The following is a 20,406-nucleotide window of genomic DNA, read 5'->3' as shown; positions in this document are numbered from 1 at the left end:
TAAACCACTAAATTTGTGACATTTTTAAAAGCCATATAAAATTAATATGGTATTCACTTAAAGCAATTCCAATAAAAATCCTAAGCCTTTTCTTTTAGAAATTGAAAAGCTCATTCTAAAATTTATATGGAACTACAAAGTACCTAAATAGAAAAAATTATCTTAAAAAATAAGAAAATTACAGACTTTTTTCAAGACTTACTATAAGTCTTTCACTTACAAGATTTCAATACTGACTCCAAGTTGCACTAATCAAAGTGGTCAGGAAGTACAGTAAGGATAGACAGATAGATCAATGAAACAGGCAGGGACATGTATTGTCCATTAATTTTCCACAAAGTTACCAAAGCAATTCAGTGAGAGGAAAAAAAGTATTTTCAAGAAATAGTGCAGAAAAATGAATGGGTGCTGGACCAAAATAAATTTGAGATTTTCTCTGTCATTTGCAAAAACTCACTTGAGATGGACCATACGTATAAAAGTTAAAATTATACAGCCTTTAGGAGAAAATACAGTATTATGTTGTTATGGCCTCTGAGTGGACAGTTATTTTGAAAATAGAGTGTTGACTGCTTGAGAAAACAATACAGATGTTACACTTTCACAAAAGCAGAACAAAGTTAAAATACTCTTCTGTTTTTTTAAAAAAAAGCATTTTCAAGACTATGAATGGAGACGCCACAGAATGGGGAAAAATATTTGCGATACACATATCTGACAAATGTGTCTAGAACATACGAAGAACAGAGGTCACTAAAGCAAAGATAAACACTCCAGTAATAAACGGGCAAAGAAGTCTTGAACAGACACTTCCCCAGAGAAAGCCGAGGAGGGCCACTCAACACGTGGAAAGGTGTTCGGTATCCTTTGTCATCACAGAAGTAAGCTAAACCAGACTGAAATATTACTTCAGTCCTGGTATGAGAGCTAAATTTCTAAAAATGACCATATTAAGTGTTGGAGAGAAAGTGAATCTAGCGATAGGCAAATGCACAGAAGCAAAGTTATTAAGTAGAGTGCAGAGCAGCAGGATGTCTTGTTGGGGATGGGGCGGGCGTTTGAGCTCTTTGGAAAACAGCTAGAGCTATCTAAGCCACGTTGATGGTGTCCAGACCTTTATCCCAGCAATTTCGGTCCACGTGCTTGCGTCCTGAAGAGACCTTGGCACGCGTGCACCAAAATAAATGAGAACAGTTGCAGCAACATTACTTGTAAAAATAAATGACTGCAAACGGCTTGAAAGCCCAGGGAGGAAAGCACGTAAATTATGATATATTTGTATGGTGCAGTTATACTGTAGCTGACAAAATGAATGAATCTTGTCCATCACCTTTGATGACTCTCAGAATGCAGGGTTAAATCATGAAAGCAAGGCGTCGATGAATATACACGTGCAGATTCCACTTCTCTACGTGTCACACACAGACTGAGTGATATGTTGTTTGGGAGGTACTCCTATACATAAGGGCGAAATGTATAAAGAAATCATAGTGATAGCCCAAAATTCATGACAGTGGCCAACTCTGAGAAATACGGAGAGGGATAATTTTGGGAAGAAACACAGAAAGATACCATGCATGACTTATTTTAAAAAGTTGGGGGTGCCTGGGTGACTCAGTCGGTTGAGTGTCTGACTCTTGATTTCTGCGCAGATCATGATCTCAGGGTGGTGAGACTGAGCCCCACGTTGGGCTCTGCTGTAAGTGGGGAGTCTGCTTGGGATTCCGTCTCTCCCCTTCCTTCTGCTCTTCCCCTCCATGCTCTCCCTCTCTAAAATAAATAAATCTTAAAAAAAAAAAAAAAGTTGGATACCCTGGAAATCATTTCATACTTCTCTTTCAGGGCTCATGCACACATATATACTCATTGAGTTTATATTTTATAATAAGATTTAAAGAATATATTAACCTCTCATCAGGTTGCTTTCTTCCTTTCTTACAGTGCAAAATTTAAGTTTTCCTAACTCCCCCCGTGACTTTAGTTCATATTGTCTGTGGGGTTCCAGTGATGGGACAGGACCAGTGAGACGTTAATGAGTCGCTCAATTAAAACAAAACACATATAAGGTGTAATTCCTCCCACCAGATGCCCTAAAATAAACGAGGATGCTGTTAAGTGAGCATTTTCAAATCCCCAGCAATTTATCCCTCCTTTGATAAGTAACTTTTGGTTTGAATGTCTTTCACTTTTTTAAAAAGGAGCTGGGAAAACTACAAGTGGAGAGAGTGAGAAACGTTTACGGTGGGATGTGTTCATGCCTTGTCCCTCCAGCAGGCTGGAAGAAGCCCCCTAGAGACCACGCTTCTGTAGCTCTCTCTGGGGAATCTTATTTCAGTGAACTTTACTGTTTCAGACAAACCTGGTGAAGCTTCTTCTGATGCATCAGGCAAACCCAAACCTTCTGAACTGCAATGAAGAGAAGCCCTCAGGTAAGTTATGAGCATCCTGGGACCGGTGAGCGGTCACTGACTGCTTCCTGTCCTACCCGAACTTGTTTGTCCATCACAGGCGTGGCTGCCAAGTGAGGCCGCCTCCCCTGGAAGCTCTGTGCACATGCTCCACCCAAGCCCTGTTCCGAACCCCTTGCCCAGCTCCTTCGCAAAAGGGTCTTACAGGCTGGTTCCCATCCTCGGGGCCCTTGGACTTGCCTGCAATTTGCTTCTCGGGCTTTCAACTTCCCGCGCAGTGATCCCTTCAGTGGCAATTACTGTTGAATATATTTTTGCTGTTATTTCACTGGTTTCTTATCATTTCAAATACACACCTTTTCATCAGGGTAATTTTAAATAACATATATATATTTTTTTTTCCTGCACAGACAGGTATAATGCAAGGAATTGAGACTGATACCCTCCAGCTAATTTAAAAGTCTCACAATCTTAATTGAATATTTCCATTTTTGATAAGTATCTCTTGAACATTTCTAGAGTTCTTTTTACCACTGTTCTTTCATAATGTTCATCTACTAATTTAAAAACAGGGGTGCTGCATTCATTTTCTAGCTTTTACAATTTGACAACAAATGTATTCATCAGTTTTTTGTTTATTAAAAATAAGAATTCTAAGTAACAGAGAAAAGGGTACACAGGTCATACGTTGCTATAAAAATCTTGAAGGTACTAAGTGAGCACTTTATGACTGAGATTTCTCATTGGATACATTTGTAGGAGTATGATGACATGATAAACCTCCAGCTTAAGACAGGGTGAGAGATTTGCTCTATTTCTTGTTTTTTTGAAGTTAAAGGGTGTTTAATGTTTATTCATCTTACCTGTTAAAATAAACTGAAGATTTAACAAATGAAACTCTAAGATACTATGATAGCTTCAAACTTTGGGCGTGGACTGATGTCAACGAGAGTGCAGTAATCTTGGTATTAATGACAAAGGCATGTCTCATGATAAATATTAAAAGAGCAAGTAGAAATGTGTGGATTTTTCTATTTGTTTAATGTATCTATTGTGAAACATGTCACATTTAACATTTGTCACATTCGTCAAAATCACATCCCTGGCTTCTTTCCCAGAGAAGAGAATATATGATTGACCCTTGACCACATGGACTCCAGTGTGTCACACTTCCCCCTTTAGGTCTAGTGTGGTAGGCCTTAATGTGCTGAAATGGACACCCAAGGCAACCCACAGTCCTAGAAGACACGGCGTGACTAAATGTCTGGTCTGACCTCAGCCCTGGCCACCTCAGGATAGGATGGCTGTCTTAGACAGGCTGCCGGTGTTGGCCATGCCTAGTCTACCCTCAGTGTAGTCCATTTTCCATGCCTTGTTGGTCCAAAGAGACACAGTGATGGACTGGTAGAAGACTCTCAACAACCGTTTCTTGATTGAAGGAAAATGCTTCTTTCACACACCACAAGGGACAAAGAGCTATAATGCAGCGAGGGTTCTGAGTAAATGTGGGAGGGACCAACATCTAATCCAGCAGCATGAATAATGAACCAGATAAAATAATAGCACAGAGAACAGGAAAGTAGACACCCAGATTATGACTGAGCAGAAGAAAATCATCACAGTATTATATTCGAATCTTGCCATTTTGTGTTTCTTGAATTTGGAGTGGATACAGAAAAAATTATCTGGGGAACAGATAAAAAAAAGCAGTTTGGGGTGTAGTCATTAGGTAGGACAGACATAATCACCCCAGGTGAGGAAGTCGGGCTACTTCCTCTTTGTTACTGGATATGATTTGACCTAGATGAGATGGTGGTAAAATCTTGGCATAAACATCTTCTCGTGGTGGCTGAATTAACTCCTCCAGCTCATCAAGCCACATAAATCTGTAGACACAAGTGGTCATGCACTTCAGTCACAAGGATTGAAAAGAAGCAGTTGTGGCCATTAAGTTCCCAGTTGTTACTAAGGTCAATTTTTCTTCAAGATTTTTTGATTTCCAGTTTCAGTTGTTAGTAAGTGTTCATTTGAGTAATGCACGTCTATGTTGCTGCCCAGGTGTATTCAGATGTCACTGTTGACATGTGGTATGTATACATAAGGAAGTACAACTATATTTCAGATTGAAACAACAGGTCACAGAGTCTAGACTCACTGTTTTCAGAATTCAGCTATTTATTGGTACGTCTACAAATGGATGCTTAAAGAATGCCTACTCTAAGTTTTCCAGTAAGCCAGTCCTGGGGAATGTGTAACCATTTTCATCATTTTGATTGTTATTCATCAAGATGAAGGAGAGTTGCACTGAGAATGAAAATGACATCACGTTCTTTCAAGCTTAGCTTCTCTGTGATTTTACATTTTACACATCACCACTCGGTGAATATTATTTCTACATTTTTGCATTTCCTTTGTAACTAAATATGCCACCGATATAAAACAAGACCGCTTTTTTAAATGGCGGTACTGCAGCTTCATTCCTATCGTAAACTCTTCATGTTTTTCGTTTTGCTCTGATCAATTTTCACGTTCTGAGCATGCCCGAATTACAGAAAGGGAACCGTTTTCTGTGATCTCAGCACCCACTTTTCCTGATGTTCCTCTTGCTTCTTGTAGATATTGCCGCATCTGAGTTTATTGAGGAAATGCTGTTGAAAGCCGAAGTTGCCTGGGAAGAAAGGGTAAAAGAGCGTTTATCTGTTCCTGCTTTGGCCTCCGAGGAGCCCTATGAAGAGATCCTCCACGACCTCCCCGCTCTCTCGAGCAAGCTGTAAGTGCCTTCCCTGTAGAGAGCCGACTTCAAAGCCCTTGCGTGCGGAGATTATTTTCTCTGCCATCCCTGCCAACCATTTTATAGTCAGTATGAAGACAGAGTTCATAACTGAATTGAAGCTGAATGTTCCTGTCTTTACCAACAAGTACTTGTTGACAGTGATGAGTTTAGCTTCATTTTCTGAAAAATCCTCTGAATATTTTTTTTGAAGATTTTATTTATTTATATTGTCAAACAGAGATCATAAGTAGGCAGAGCAGCAGGCAGAGAGAGAGAGGAGGAAACGGGCTCCCACTGAGCAGGGAGCCCTATACGGGACTCGATCCCAGGACCCTGCGATCATGACCTGAGCCGAAGGCAGAGGCTTTAACCCACTGAGCCAGTGGGTTAAGGGCCAGGTGCCCCTCCTCTGATTCTTTTAAACATTGTTATTTTAGTTATAGATCAAGTGTGTCACCATGAGACCAAAGATGATAGTTTAACTGTATTCCACATTTTTAAGTCACCGGATTTGGAAGATTTCCCGTGACCCTATGGTAAGGGCTAAATTTCTAAAGTAGGAAATACAAATATCCACTTTTTTCTCTCTAAAGTATAAAACTTAATGGCTTCTGGTTGCCTAAACCATCTCCTCAGTACTGATACGTACAACAGCAAACATGAACCTCAACTTTATGCGGAGTGAGTGAAGGCAGACAGCAAAGGCCACATGTTGTGTGATCCCCGCTGCATGAGGTGTCCAGAATGGGCAAACCCACAGACACAGACGCGTTAGTGGTTGCCAGGAGCGGGGCAATGGGGAATGACTCTTACTGGGTGGGGGGTTTCTTTGGGGGGATGATGTCAGTGTCCTAGAAGTAAATGTGATACAAATTTCTGAATATGCTTTTTTTAAAAAAAGCACTGAATTATACACTTTAAAAGTGTGAATTTTGTGCTATAGGGATCGTATCTCAACAAAAGAAGGAAATATGTAAGGAAAAAATATTTCAGGTTGAAAGAACATTTTTAACACACTGTTCTCTTTTTTTAAAGATCTATTTATTTATTTATTTATTTGAGAGAGAGGGAGAGAGAGAGCAGGACAGGAGGGAGACGGAGAGGGTGTAGGAGAGAATCTCAAGGAGACTCCGCGATGAGCTGGGAGCCTGAGGAGGGGCTCGATCTCAGGACTCTGAGATCATGACCTGAGCCGAAACCAAGAGCTGGACGTTCAACTGACTGGGTACCCAGGCGCCCCTAACACAATGTCCTTTCGATAGAGATCATAGGTGAAATGAATCGGTGCTTTGACAGGATTAACATAAAACTTGCATGTATTTCTTTCACAGATCTCTTGTGGGTAATTTACCAAACAGCATTTTGTTGTTGTTGTTGTAGTGCGCGGTTTAGCCGTGGTGTTCAGGAAGGTTTTGTCTTCGGCCTCTCTCCTCACCTCAGCGTTGCTGAATTTTCCCCAAACCATTTCTGTCCTTTGCGTCTGTCAGAATAAACAAATGCTCTTGTTCTGTGAAAATCCAAGTTGCCCTCCGTTAAACCAAGTGCCTTCTTGAATGGTTTGATAACCTGGATTTTTTAATGTGAATCCTGCCCTTCAGCTCTTTCTAGAAGTTCCTCTGCTTGAAGGAATTGGAAGAAAATAGAACTCCAGGAAGAAGGGGAAAGAGCAAGTGGGTCTCGCCTCATTGGCCAGTTTCCCTGCTGCAGGCAGGGCCAGGCGTCCCCGTGAAGCTCGCTGCTTCTGTCATCTCATTACTTAGCCCAAGAAAGAATACTGCATGTTCTTCGGTAGGAGACGTGAATGATCAGGAAGAACTTACTCGGCCTTCTCTTCTTCTCGGTGCAGTCTGTGCTTATCTCCAGAAAGTCTCTTTTCCCACCTGTCACCAGCCAGCCTCCTTCTGAGGACGTAACCCGCATTACCTCATCTGATTTATCATTTCTGTCTTTCACTTTTCATCCAACTTCCTATCTCTTCCCTTCTACAGTTAACTCGCTCCTTTTACATTTTCCTGGGATATATTTTGTTAAAATTTTAAGGAACAGTTGAGTGGTTTCTGGTACCTCAACATACAAGTCAAATTCCCTTTCCAGGATCAATTTGCATTGATCATCCTGTGAGGGTTTGTGAGCTGAATCTTGAGTGAGTTAGGACAAGAGCATGACTCCTGCCATGCTCCACAACCGGCAGCCATCCTGCCTTTGGTTAAACATTTAATCAGAAGGAAATTCCTGCATTATTGAACTATTTCATTTTCCATGTTTCTAAGGTATCTTCTATTGAGTGAACATCATTAAGCAGTCTATGTGTTGCCTCACTTTCTTGGTTCATGTTTCCAAATGAGCAGGTTAAACAACTCCAAAGCCCTCCCAGAGTCAATCTTCCCCATCTGTAAAGCTTTCAGGCTTCTTGCCATACTTGCTGTGATTCCCCGCTCTGTGCTTTCTTGCCTTCTGGCCTCCTCCCCACACTCTGTCTCGTGTCCTGATGTAGATCTCAGTGTCTTGGGTGCGGTGATCACTGCTAACAAGACAGCTGTGGTGGCATGTGCCCCGTGGAACATGGAAATGCTCTCCCAGGGTCTCTCACCCTTGAGAAGTTTGATGTGGGTCACGTTTGCTGCGAGTACTCTATTTCATGGGTCCTGGAGTGGGAAGCCGCAGCAGTTCCACATACCTGGTGGGGTGGAGTCATTGGCCAAACACCTGTGGGTGCTCAGTGATTCACCACAAGAGCTGACGGTCCCCATCCCCTGACCAGACACCAGGATTGGTGCAGTGTTTACGGGAGTCATTGCCTTGAATCTGAAGAACAACGCAAGTACCCTCCCTCTTTCATTTTTGTTGTTGTTGTTGTTAATGTTTTTAATTTGAGTATCATTGACGTATAATGGTGTATTAGTTCCAGAGGCACAATGTCACTATCTGCCGTGCTCACCACGAGGGCAGCTACTGTGCATCGCCAGATGCCATTACAGTACTCCCACTATATTCCCTATGCTGTATCTTTTATTCATATGATGATTTTTGTCTTTACTTATAATTGTTTTCAGTTTTGTTATATCTATACACACAACACAAGGACTTCTTTTTAAAAATTTTTACAATTTACATCCAATTTAATTGGCGTACAGTGTATTATTAGATTTCAGGGGTAACACAAATGCTTTCTGTTCTATCCCATGTTCTGCATCCCCACCCCCTGCCCCGAGACTCAAAACTCGAGTAACTCCACTCCTGTCACGCACATGTACCCACTACCCTCTTGTTTCAGTGAGGAGGCCATTTTTATTTGCAATTTGAAAACTTCTAATTTGGCTTGAAAGAGGAAATGGGTGATCTGAGTTTCCCTGCTATGATCAGTCAGCTTCAGACGTGGAATATTGTCAGTTTAGGCTAAGTGTTTCTTCATATGACAACTTAAGAAGATAGTCTGTAATCAAGAAGACATTTCCCTTCTGCAGAAATGAGGAGCTCAAAGGCTCCTTGCAGTATGGTCGAGCACTGATCTGCTCTTAAGCGGAAGCTCAAGTCAAACGGAACATGGAGCCGTTATTTCCCCTGTGGCCGCCATGTTATTTTTCACACCCTTGTCTGGCTTGCTCTGAGTGTCTACACTCACCCCCTGAGGTGACTTGTGAGGCCATGTACTGTGGTCCTTATGGACGGAGACCCAACACCACACATTCCAGTTCAGATCCTGGCTCTGACTGGTAGCCTCTGTTGACTTCAACAGGGTCGTTGCCGTATGTCACCTCCAGTGTAGACTATGGGTGCCGTCTAGTAAAGAATTTTCCCAGGCCTTTCTCACTGCTTCCTGGAGGGGAGAAGCTCAGCTGTTGGAATTCCCAACCCATAGGTCTGCCTCTGCTGTCCAGGATCCCTGGGATCACACTTGGATTTAGGCTAACAAGGCACCTCAGGGTAGGGGGCTGATCATGCCAGAAAACCCAGTGCTGGGATGGAAGGACTGAGCAGTGAGCCGGCCTGGCCTCTGAGAGGGGAGGAGGACCAGAGGCTGAGATCAGTGACGGAATCCATCATATCTATGGAACCAAACCTCCAGAAGGCTCTGTGTAAGCCCAGGGGAGCGTCTTGGTGGGTAGCCACCTCTGTGTGTGTGATGGGGGGGCAATGTGCCCTGATTCCGACACTTGATCCTGAGGGTCTCTGTGCATGGATGATCCCAATTCATACCCTCCCTAAGAAAGCTGTGAGTATAGTGCCTTCCTGAGCTCTGCGAGTTGTTCTAGTGGGTTATCAAGCTGGAGGGAGTTGTGGGAGCCCTTGGGCTGGTAACTCTTTGGTCAGAAGTGTGGGTGAGCATGAGGCTCCCAAACTTGTGACTGTGTCTGAAGTGGGGGGTCAGCCTTGCCCTTAACTTGTAGGCTCCGTGCTACAGGTAGTTGGTGTCAGAGTTGAGCTACAGTACCACAGGTGATGACGATGGTCAGAAGTGTCTCATGAGGTGGTTCTTGATGGCTCCGTGACTTAGTATTTTCGAAACACAGCAGTCTCTGGCTCAATGTGAGACCACGTCAGCGCTCAAGAAGTGACAAAAAGGCAGGCAGATGCTCTTCATGCGTCTGTGAATTGTCAGCCTAATCATCTGATGAATGAAGGACTTATAGCTCTAAGCTAAGACAAGAGAGTGAAGCTTCCAGCTTGGTGCTTTCAAACTGAAAATGACCATATAGAGAAAAGCTTATTTTCTAAGCATCTGATAGGAAAAATCCAATGCCAGAGATGACCAGCTTTGAGTGACTGGCGTGGGGCTGGCTCTCCAGGGCTTCTGAGTCACATAGCACCTGGGATGGAGAGGCGATGTGACTGGGAGAAGTCTGGAAAGAGGCAGATCTGAGCGTGTCTGAGGACACGAGGATAAGGGGCTTGGGGGGGGGGGGCGTTCCTAGGATGCATAGACCAAGTGGCCATTGATGAGGAGAAATACCTTGTGGGAATCTGAAAGAGGCAGAGTGTGAGTTTTGCAGTGTGTCCTGGACCTCAGTGAAACCTGAGACTCCCGGCAGGCATGCAGTCGATGTTATGGAAAGCCTTCCAGGGGCCACATTTTATGAAACAAGTCCATTTGCATTTACTTAAAAGCAAGCCAACTGTCTGTGGCTTCACAAGGATTTCTTCTATGGCCTTTGTTGCACAATGAAAAGAAATATGATTCGCATAGCACTGTGGTTTCAGTTATCATTTCCACCGATCTTCGTTTAAACTCCATGACTTAGGGGGGATACACATAATGATCTACATTTTACTTACAGAGAAACAGAAACCCAGGGGTGTGACAGACCTATGGAGATAGTGAGTGAGTAGCAGCCGCGATCAGAACCACAGTCTTTGGATTCTTTGGAAATGCTCTCCAACCTGAGGTGGCAACAGGTTCAGGAAGATTATTCCAGGCTCACAGTGTGCACAATCTTGTCATACAAACTTAAAAATAAATAAATAAATAAATAAATAAATAAATAAATGAAAAAATAAAAAACATATATATATTTATATATTCATATATATATTCATATATATAAATATATGCATATTTATATATATTTATATATATATGAAGTTGCAAATGAAGGACATAGCCTTTAACCCATGCCTCACCGCCACACCTGGGGACTTTCTTGACAGAAATTGTCTCCTAATAATTTAGTCCGGGGAGCTTGGATAAGCAATCTTGCAAAGTGCATTTTTACTCGTAGAGCCTGAGGCACAGTTGTGCTTGGACATTAATTTCCCGGGTCGTGGTGGCCGACCACCACCTCTCTGGTTATTCCTGTGAGGCGTTGTTCTCATGCATTTACTCCTGACGCTGAGGCACCTGACCCTTTTCAAAATCAGTGCAGCTTCCGTGACCATTTCACAGTAAAATGACATCACCTGAGGTAAAGTCGGACCAGACTCCCAGCCCAGGATTCATCAGAGTCTTTGGAAGGAACTTTGTGTTACAAACTGACCATAAAGCTGTCTGTTGGTTCCATGTGAATTTAGGAATGAATTCTGTGGCCCAGAGGGAGATGGAGAGAAATGTCACATGATACAAGGAGATCAGGAAACCCTGAGAATTATCTCATCTGGTTTCTAATTTTAAACCATTTACACTGTCCCTCAAGCATGGTTGAATAACTAGTTGGTCTTCCAAAGTTGGTTGAGAACTAGACTTGGCTTAAGAAGAAGGTAGAGTCCAATAATGAAGATTATTAAAGATATCCTTGACTGAAATGAATGATGGTAATGTTGTTTTATAAAAATATCATTCATTAAATACCTATTCAGCAACATAACTGTATACTAGATAGTCACTGCTCACAGTATAACCTACCATATGCAGAAACTTTCTTCATGTACTCACAGGGCTGCTGTGCTCAACTTATTTTAATTTAGATTTTTAAAATTTCTTTGCAGATACCTGTTGAAACTACTAGACGAGTATAGAATGTCTTAAAAACAGGGTCATTTCCAATTCAACTGTAAGAAACACATGGACTTTTTTTTTTAAGATTTTATTTATTTATATGACAGAGATCACAAGTAGGCAGAGAGGCAGGCAGAGAGAGAGGAGGAAGCAGGCTTCCTGATGAGCAGAGAGCCTGATGCGGGACTCGATCCCAGGACCCTGAGATCATGACCTGAGCCGAAGGCAGAGGCTTTAACCCACTGAGCCACCCAGGTGCCCCCCCTTTTTTTAAAGAGCCAGACCTAGCATGGGGCCCAATATGGGGCTTTTGAACTCAGGACCCTGAGATCAAGACTTAAATCGAAATCAAGAGTCATAGGCTTAACCAACTGAGCCTCCCAGGCTCCTGACATTTTTGTTTTTTAAACACAAGTTGTATTTTTTCCAAGTGTTTTTTTTTTTAATTTTTTTTTTTTTATTACAAAAACTAAAGTCATTGGTGGGGGGCAAAGATATCAATTAACTCAAAGCTCTCCAAGAGCCGTTTCATTCAGAAGTGAGCTTTGGATCATGATTTTGTAGATGCAGAAAAACCCAAATGCCTTATAGTGTGTAATTTATGCAGCTGTGTTCTTAGGATTAAAATTGAGAACTTTCCACTCAGTTCATGACTCACCACCAAAATAATGGAGTCTCCTATGCCATTTCTATACAATTGTTTCGGTTTCAGTTTTTTCTTTGTTGGCCTAATATAGCCCAATATAGTCAATTTTGCTTGTTTTCTGTAGTTTTCTAAATTTGCTAGAGTCCTAATGGGCAATAATTGTCGCTTTTGTTAGTTTTATTGTATTATATTCCTGTTTCCATTTTCAGAAATAAAATCTCAGTTCCTACAGGCACATTTGCTCTGCATGAAATGCCTTTTATGTTTATAGAAATCAGTAAGTCTTAAATAAATCCAGCAGCGTTCAGAAATTGATTGTCTACTGGTATAGTCCCATGCGGTTTTGCCCACAGTCGGGTTAAAATGATCTATCCCCAGTTTGATCTGAACTGTCCTTGGATGGTTGGTTTTCATTTTATTTATGTTTAGGGAATCTGTCTACCAAAACCTTTCTTTAGAAAGTATACTCTTTTCAATCCTATTTTTTTCTGTTTCTCAAAGATAAATTTCTATTTCTAATACTTCTTCTTTTAATGTAATCAAAATAAAATTTTCTCATGGAGGAACATTTGGAAAATGCAGAAAAACATAGAAGCATGAAAAAACTCACTCATTATTGTCAAAGAAAAATTATACCAGAGACGTTAAAGGTGAAAGGAAGACTTTATTCAAGATTATTGCAATACCAAGAGCGAGAGTGAGCTTGACTCAGAGAGCTTTCAAATGCTGGGATGAGCTTGTGCTAAAGCCCCGGGGCTGTTAGCAGGAAGGGGGGTCCTTGCGAGGAGGCCCCCCAGCGTTTGCTAGTTGGTGTTTATGGAAGTGAGGCTCCTTCCCTCCCACAGAGACCAGGAGACTGGGGCTTCTGCTCTCCATCCAGATGGTCAGATCCCAACAGAAAGTCTCTGGGGTCCTTGAGAAAGACACTGTGGGACTGTGGAATATTTGCATCTCAGAAGGACAAAGGAAGAATTTACAACGGCAGTTCTCTAAAGTAAGCGCTCCAGGAAGGGAGAGGGCGGCCCTCTCAAGCTGGGGAGAAGACTGTCCAGAGTTTAGCTGAGATGAGGCGGCCCTGAAGTCCATCTGCAGCAGTAGTCCATGTTTTTGATGAAACGGCTATTAATTTGATCTATTTCTTCTTATCCTTTATGGGTTTCTTTTTTTTTTTTTAAGATTTTTTTTTTATTTATTTATTTGACAGACAGAGGTCACAAGTAGGCAGAGAGGCAGGCAGAGAGAGAGAGGGGGAAGCAGGCTCCCTGCCGAGCAGAGAGCCCGATGTGGGGCTCGATCCCAGGACCCTGAGAACATGACCCGAGCCGAAGGCAGAGGCTTTAACCCACTGAGCCACCCAGGTGCCCCGGGTTTCCTTTTCTTTATTGAGTTCTTGTTCTTGTGATAATAAGTACATCTTAATTTTTTTTTTTAAATCTCATATCAAATATTTTGTCATGGTTGGTAAATGTTTAATGAGTGTTGAAATAAATAGCAATGATTACTTAAAAATTATTGTTTTTTCTAGAAAAATGACATTTTAATACATGTTCATAGTGTACAAATGGATAACTGGTGAAAATTTAAATACGTAGAAGTTATCTTGGGTGAATACTGTTAATCACAATGATTACGGATAAAATGTATTTCATTTTGAAAGTGGGAAGAAGCGTAAAGAAGAGTTTTCCATAAACCTTTAAAACAGTATCACATGCCATCAGCCAAAGTACCTGTTTTGTATTTTCTTACAGAAAATACGTGTATGACAAATAAGTAGTCGTTCAATCCAATTGTATTATTTAGAGTCATTTTTTCTTACATGAATGAGAGTATTTTTAACTAGTTACTCACAATTATTTTTAGTAAAAGATCTAGCATATTATATATGATATTATTGAATGTGTAAGTGGTCTTCAAATATGTGGGTGAAATAACACATAACGAGGTATTAGGTAGTAACAGCATAGATCTGTAGGGCTTGGCGTACACTAAGATACTGCTTCATCTAACCCCCGCATTTGCAAAGCCAAAATGTGGCCCAAAGATTTTGAAGGCTTATAGGGTCAGGTGATTTCCAACTTGAGGTAAAAACTGACTTAGGGGCACCTGAGTGGCTCAGTGGGAGAAGTGTCTAACTCCTGATTTTGGCTCAGATTATGATCTCAGAGTCCTGAGATCAAGCCTGGCGTTGGGCTTTGTGCTGGGCATAGAGCCTGCCCAAGATGCTCTCCGCCTCTCCCTCTGCCCCTCCTCACCCTCTCTCTCTCCCTCTCTTAAAACAAAGCAAAGCAAAGCAAAGCAAAGCAAAGCAAAACCTGACTTAGCGTGAGGTCCCTGTATTCCTGGATCAATCTTCTTTCCAAGTGCACCTCTCATTTAGAAATAGAATTGATCCTGCTGTTAATGCTGTGATTAGGTTTGAGATAGGAAAGGAGCATTTTAGGTATTTTTGTAAACTCACTGTGTCTTCCTTTTGGAAATCCTTTTTAATTAGTGACATTATGTAGTTTCTACCTGACTGGTCAAACCACTGCTTTCTTCATTGCTTTATACTCAAAACACCGGGATGGTATATGCCCAACCTCTCTAGTTTTTCTTTGAAGACTTTCTGACAAAGCAGAAAAAGAGGTGATTGACATTCAGGAGGATAAGTAAGGAAATAATTTGGTGGGTGTGAGGATGGATTTTGGATGTGGGCAGCGTGACTGGGGTGGTTAAGAATACAAACTCTGGGGGCTCCTGGGTGACTCAGATCATGATCCCAGGGTCCTAGGATCGAGCCCCACCCCCTGCTTGTGTTCCCTCTGTGTCTGTCTCTCTTTCTCTGTCAAAAAAAAAAAAAATATATATATATATACAAGCTTTGGATCTCAAGTCCCACCTCCACTCCTGCTGCGCTGTGTGTCCTCAGCCCATTCTTCTCTTTCTTTCCCAGTGTACTCACCTAAAAAATAAGTGGAAAAGTAGATATTCCTTATACTGCTGTTAATAGGAGTTAATATGTCTGAGTCCTTAGAATGGAGATTATCATGCATTAAATTCCATCTAATTATTACAATGTGTTAATGGCGGTCCACTCACAGTCTGGAAAATACAGAGAAAGTGCAGTGGTCTTCAGATGTTTGAAGGGTTCTCATGTCAGCGAAGCAGAGGACACACCCTGGGAGCTCCAGGAATGGTGACTGCAAGTTAGGACAGCAGGTGCTGTTTCACAGTTGTTCATGGAAGAAACACAGCGTCTTTGAAGTTATGAATACCTTATCACTAGTGGGATTCCCGCAGATCTGGATGTGAAATTTTTACAAGCATTTAAAGCATTCTCATTTTATAGTGAATTTTTAAAAATTAATAATCACACTATTGGGAGGGTTAGTCTGCCAGGGCCCCGCTCCATTGTTGCCCAGCGCATCAGGCCGCAAACACGTGCCCTTAGTCGCGCAGGCCCTCAGGCAGCTCAAAGGGACCACGGAGCAAACACCAAGGGAAGAGCACTGGCTTCTCTGCTGCTTGGGGCAGCGTTTGCTTCTTGCTTGAAAAAACATTGGACTCCTGGCCAGGTTTCTCTCCTGCAACACAAACCACGGCACGTGTAAGCATCCATGTAGTTTCCCCCGAGCTGGCTCTTCTGACCTACCACCATGGGACTCTGTCAAACAAGAACCTCTGGGTACCGTGTGTGCCATGAGTCATGAACTCTTTGATCTCAGATCCAGGAATCTCTTGTCTTCCGTGCCTCTCCATGAAATGGTGACTAGCTAACCTGTTAGTCTGTAAACACAGCAAAATCCTTGAAGCTTCACAGTGCTAAGCCCTTTGTGTGTCTCATGCTAGAAATCCCTCAGCAGAGGCCTTTCTCACAGATTGGTTTCAGAGAATGCATCTATAATGCGCTCTGTCTCTCGTCAGCAGGACTTCTCACCTACTTCAAAAATCTCCCATTGGGTAAAACTTCATCATCCAGACCTCAAGATTTCACATTTCTGTAAATATGTTCTTTAGCTATTCCTCAGGCCTTTCCCTCAACCCCAGCACTCATGCAGCCCATTCACTGCTCTGATTTTATCCACGCATTTCTAGACTTGGTGGTACGGCTGGAAAATAAGGCCCAGTGCGACCTTGTGGTTACTGGACGAAGCCCTTCATTCCTCTCTTCCTCCCTATGCATGTTAGTCTACCCAGAGTTTGTATTCTTTTTTTTTTTTTAATTTTATTTTTTTAAATTAAATTTATTTATTTTCAGCATAACAGTATTCATCATTTGCATTTCTATAGACAGCAACAGGAGGTTGAAATAAAAAATTCATTTGTCATGATACTAAAACATCAAAATAAATCTAACAAATTATTTGCAGCACTTTAATGCCAAAAGTTACAAAATACTGAGAGAAATTAATGATCAAAATAAATGGAGAGAGGTGCTGTGCTTCTGGATGATGGAATTCAACATTGTTCATATGTAAATTCTCCCCACATTGATTTATCAGCTGAGCAGAACGCTAATCAAAGCCCCAGTAGGCATGTTTATAAACCCTGACAAGTAGATTTTAAAATCTATATGAAAATGCTAATGATCCTGAATAGCTAAAACAAAAGAAAACCAAGCTGGAGGAGTCCAAGTACTTGGTTTCAAGCCTTATCTGTGCAGGTACGTTAATCAAGACAATGTGATATTGGTGTAGACTAGACAGTTGTATCAATGGAACACAATGGAACATCCCCAGATAGACCCACACTTATATCACCAGTTGAATCTTAACAAAGGTATCCTAGATAAGTGGCTGGGAAAAGATGTTCTTTTCAAAAATGGTGCTGAAACATTGGGATGATTGGGATGGCCGTATGAAAATGGAACAGCCCCCGACGTGTACATAGCACCATATGCAAAAACCACTCACAGTGCATCGTAGACCCAAATGTAAAGCACACAACTATAAAATTGCTGGAATAAAACCTAGGAGAAAACCCTTTTGACCTTGGGTTAGGAAAAGAATTTTTAGATAAGACACAAGAAGCCCAAGGCATAGGAAAAAAAAAAAAAGTCTTTGAAACACTGTAAAGAAGATAAAAATGTGAGACACAGACTGGGAGAAGATATTTGCCATGTAGGTACCTGACCATGGACTTGAAACCAGAATATATGAAGTCAGTATTCTGGCAATGAAGGTTTGAGCTCACATTTTACCAGAGGAGAGATTCTCATGCCGGATAAGCGCCTTAAAATGAAAGTTTGAAACCACAGTGAGAAGCCACTAACATCCCTGCTAGAACCGGTGTAAGAAGAGAGAGAGAGAGGTGTTGGCAAGAACGGGAAGCCAGGGGAATGCCCACGCGCTGCTGGTGGGAGCGCCACGTTGGAGACCGCTTGGAGTTCCTTCTAGGTTTCTAACCAAGATGAAGGCAAGCACATGTCTGCTCAAACACCTGCGTGCAAATGTGGACAGACGCTTCACTCATGCTTGACGACAACTGGACAAGCCCAAACGTTCGGTGAATGGAGAGCCCAAGTGTAGTGTGTCCCCCAGGAGACCACCACTCAGCGCTGAAAACCAAACCGTTGTGTATAAAGCAGCGTGAATGTGCTCGAAAGCACGTATTAAGTCAACAAAGGCAGATGCAAACAGCGGCTCGCTCTATGATCCCCTAAACGACAGTTTAGAAAAGGCAAAACTACAGAGAAAGAAGTAATAATCAGTGGTTGCAAGGAGCAGGAGGCAGGTGGAGACAGTGGGTTCCCTGGAGCAGGCAAGAGGGAATGGTCAGGAGTGACAGAAATCCTGTATATTCCTGGTGACGTGGGTTACACATGCCCATAATTAACCGCATGTAACTCTACGTGTATCTGACATAGACACGTACAGCATGGCCATCCCCACACAGTGGATAATACTTTAATACGCCTGAATTTTTTTTAAACCAAAAAGTACATTTAAACATTAATTAGAATCACAAGTGCTGTTATAGAATACATGAAATAATTACATTTATGCATATTTCGCTTGATTAAATATGTACGTATTTCTGCTCATATGGTAACATTTAGGGAAATGCTTTTTTAAATCTTACTACCATAAACTGTTATAATGCAAATTAAACTTTTAGATCGTGCCTATTTTTTTATGGACGTTACATAATAATGACTTTCTTTTGGCAGTGATGTCTATGGAACGACAACAAAAAATGAAGTAGCTTTTATTTTTTTTGCCTAGTTTGAGCTGTAATGAAGGAAGTAATGAGTTATCGTTTGCAATATTGGAATCCTTGAGCACATCATTCCTCTCTAATGCCCCTGTCATTATTTTGTTACAAACTCTAAATATTGCCCATGATTCCATAACATATTTTGGGTTGTATATGAGCAATATTTTAATTAATTGTATAATTTGTGCCTTCACTTGTTTGCATTCACTTTCACATCTAAGTATCCTGCTTAGTTCAGTCATGTGTTCACGCTTAGCTTATAAATTGCTTATTGATTTGTCTCCTACAGTCCTATATACATTTGTAAACATTTTCTTCTCAAGTTGAAGTGAATATATTTTTCTTTTAAAGTTGAAATTGAATGGAAGTTAGAGCGAATAGAAAAGTTGACAGAGCCCCCATTGATTGTTTTTCCCCCTCTGTGTTGAGACATGGTTTCTTTTTTTTTTTTTTTTTTTTTTTTTTTTTTTTTATGATTTTATTTATTTATTTGACAGAGAGAACTCACAAGTAGATGGAGAGGCAGGCAGAGAGAGAGAGGGAAGCAGGCTCCCTGCGGAGCAGAGAGCCCGATGCGGGACTCGATCCCAGGACCCTGAGATCATGACCTGAGCCGAAGGCAGCGGCTTAACCCACTGAGCCACCCAGGTGCCCCGAGACATGGTTTCTTATCTGAATAAAACAACTTCCTATAACCCAATTGTCCTGTTGCAGTCCTTCTTGATTAATACGGCAATGTCGGTGGAAGACTAATTATAGTATTGATTATTTTCTGTAGCAGTCCCCTGGTGTTGCCGATTGCCAAGCAAGACAGTATGCTGGAGAAAGACATTATGTTCAAAGATGCCACGAAAGGTCTATGCAAGCGACAGTCTCAAGACAGCATCCCTGAAAATGCTACCGTGAATGGCCCCACAAAACCTGAGCCCGTAAGTATACCTTTACTCCATGCCTGTTTATTACATCATGCTTTAAAATCCAACATTTTGAAACCAAACACCCACAATTTCCATTCAAAGAAAGATTCATGAATGCAAAGGTTAATAGTTTTTTAAATTCCCATATATAAGCTGTTATATTATACTGACCACGAACAAACATAGCTGCTATTGTGCTGTACAAGGATTTGAATTGTATATTTATCTTGACTTACATATCAGGAATGTAAGCTTGGCCGGTACGCTAATTCCTGAATATTTCTGATTATGTCTTTAGTCCTTTATTTTTTTTTAATTTTTTATTTCTTTTCAGCATAACAGTATTCATTGTTTTTGCACCACACCCAATGCTCCACGCAATCCGTGCCCTCTATAATACCCACCACTTGGTTCCCCCAATCTCCCACCCCTGCCCCTTCAAAACCCTCAGATTGTTTTCCAGAGTCCATAGTCTCTCATGGTTCACCTCCCCTTCCAATTTCCCTCAACTCCCTTCTCCTCTCTAACTCCCATGTCCTCCATGCTATTTGTTATGCTCCACAAATAAGTGAAACCATATGATAATTGACTCTCTCTGCTTGACTTAGTCCTCCTTTTGATTATTATTTAAAGTATGGTTTTTGGAAATATCTCTTGGTGTATTCTGTGTGTGTTTGTTGGGGAGGGGGTAATGTGTGTGCCACAGTGCCCAGGTTATGGGAGATCAGTCTGGTGAGCTTGGGGCTATAGAAAACAGTACATTTCCCTAGAGAAATAAATGATCTTTAAATGCTTCATGTTTTATAAATGGCAGAATAATTTTATAAATGTCAGAGTAATCCTTGAAACTGGTTTGTTTCACGGTATCTAATTTTGAATATATTAAAGACATTTTAGCTAGATTTTTCTAAGGCCATCTTTTCAAGATTTAGTTTCATTAATTTTGTTATTTCAACATAACTAATAAACATGTTTTGTAATTTTGAGATACTTTAAAATTTCAGCAGGTGTATTTGTCATCTTAGGCTACTGTAACA

At 41.3% G+C, this 20,406-nt stretch overlaps 1 protein-coding gene across 5 annotated transcripts in view; it reads left to right on the top strand.

The window, feature by feature from the left end:
• Positions 1–20,406, top strand: part of MYO16 (myosin XVI) — a 584,648-nt gene that overhangs the window by 255,178 nt on the left and 309,064 nt on the right. For all 5 annotated transcript variants that reach the window (XM_032314881.1, XM_032314880.1, XM_032314879.1 and 2 more), the window contains exons 8-10: positions 2,354–2,429; positions 5,025–5,178; positions 19,231–19,381. In XM_032314881.1, coding sequence (XP_032170772.1) covers positions 2,354–2,429; positions 5,025–5,178; positions 19,231–19,381 — 381 coding nt within the window. The remainder of the gene's footprint in view (positions 1–2,353; positions 2,430–5,024; positions 5,179–19,230; positions 19,382–20,406) is intronic.

This window comes from Mustela erminea, chromosome 15, assembly GCF_009829155.1.
Source record: "Mustela erminea isolate mMusErm1 chromosome 15, mMusErm1.Pri, whole genome shotgun sequence".
NCBI classification, from domain to species: Eukaryota; Metazoa; Chordata; class Mammalia; order Carnivora; family Mustelidae; genus Mustela; species Mustela erminea.
This window is presented reverse-complemented; position numbering and strand designations above follow the sequence as displayed.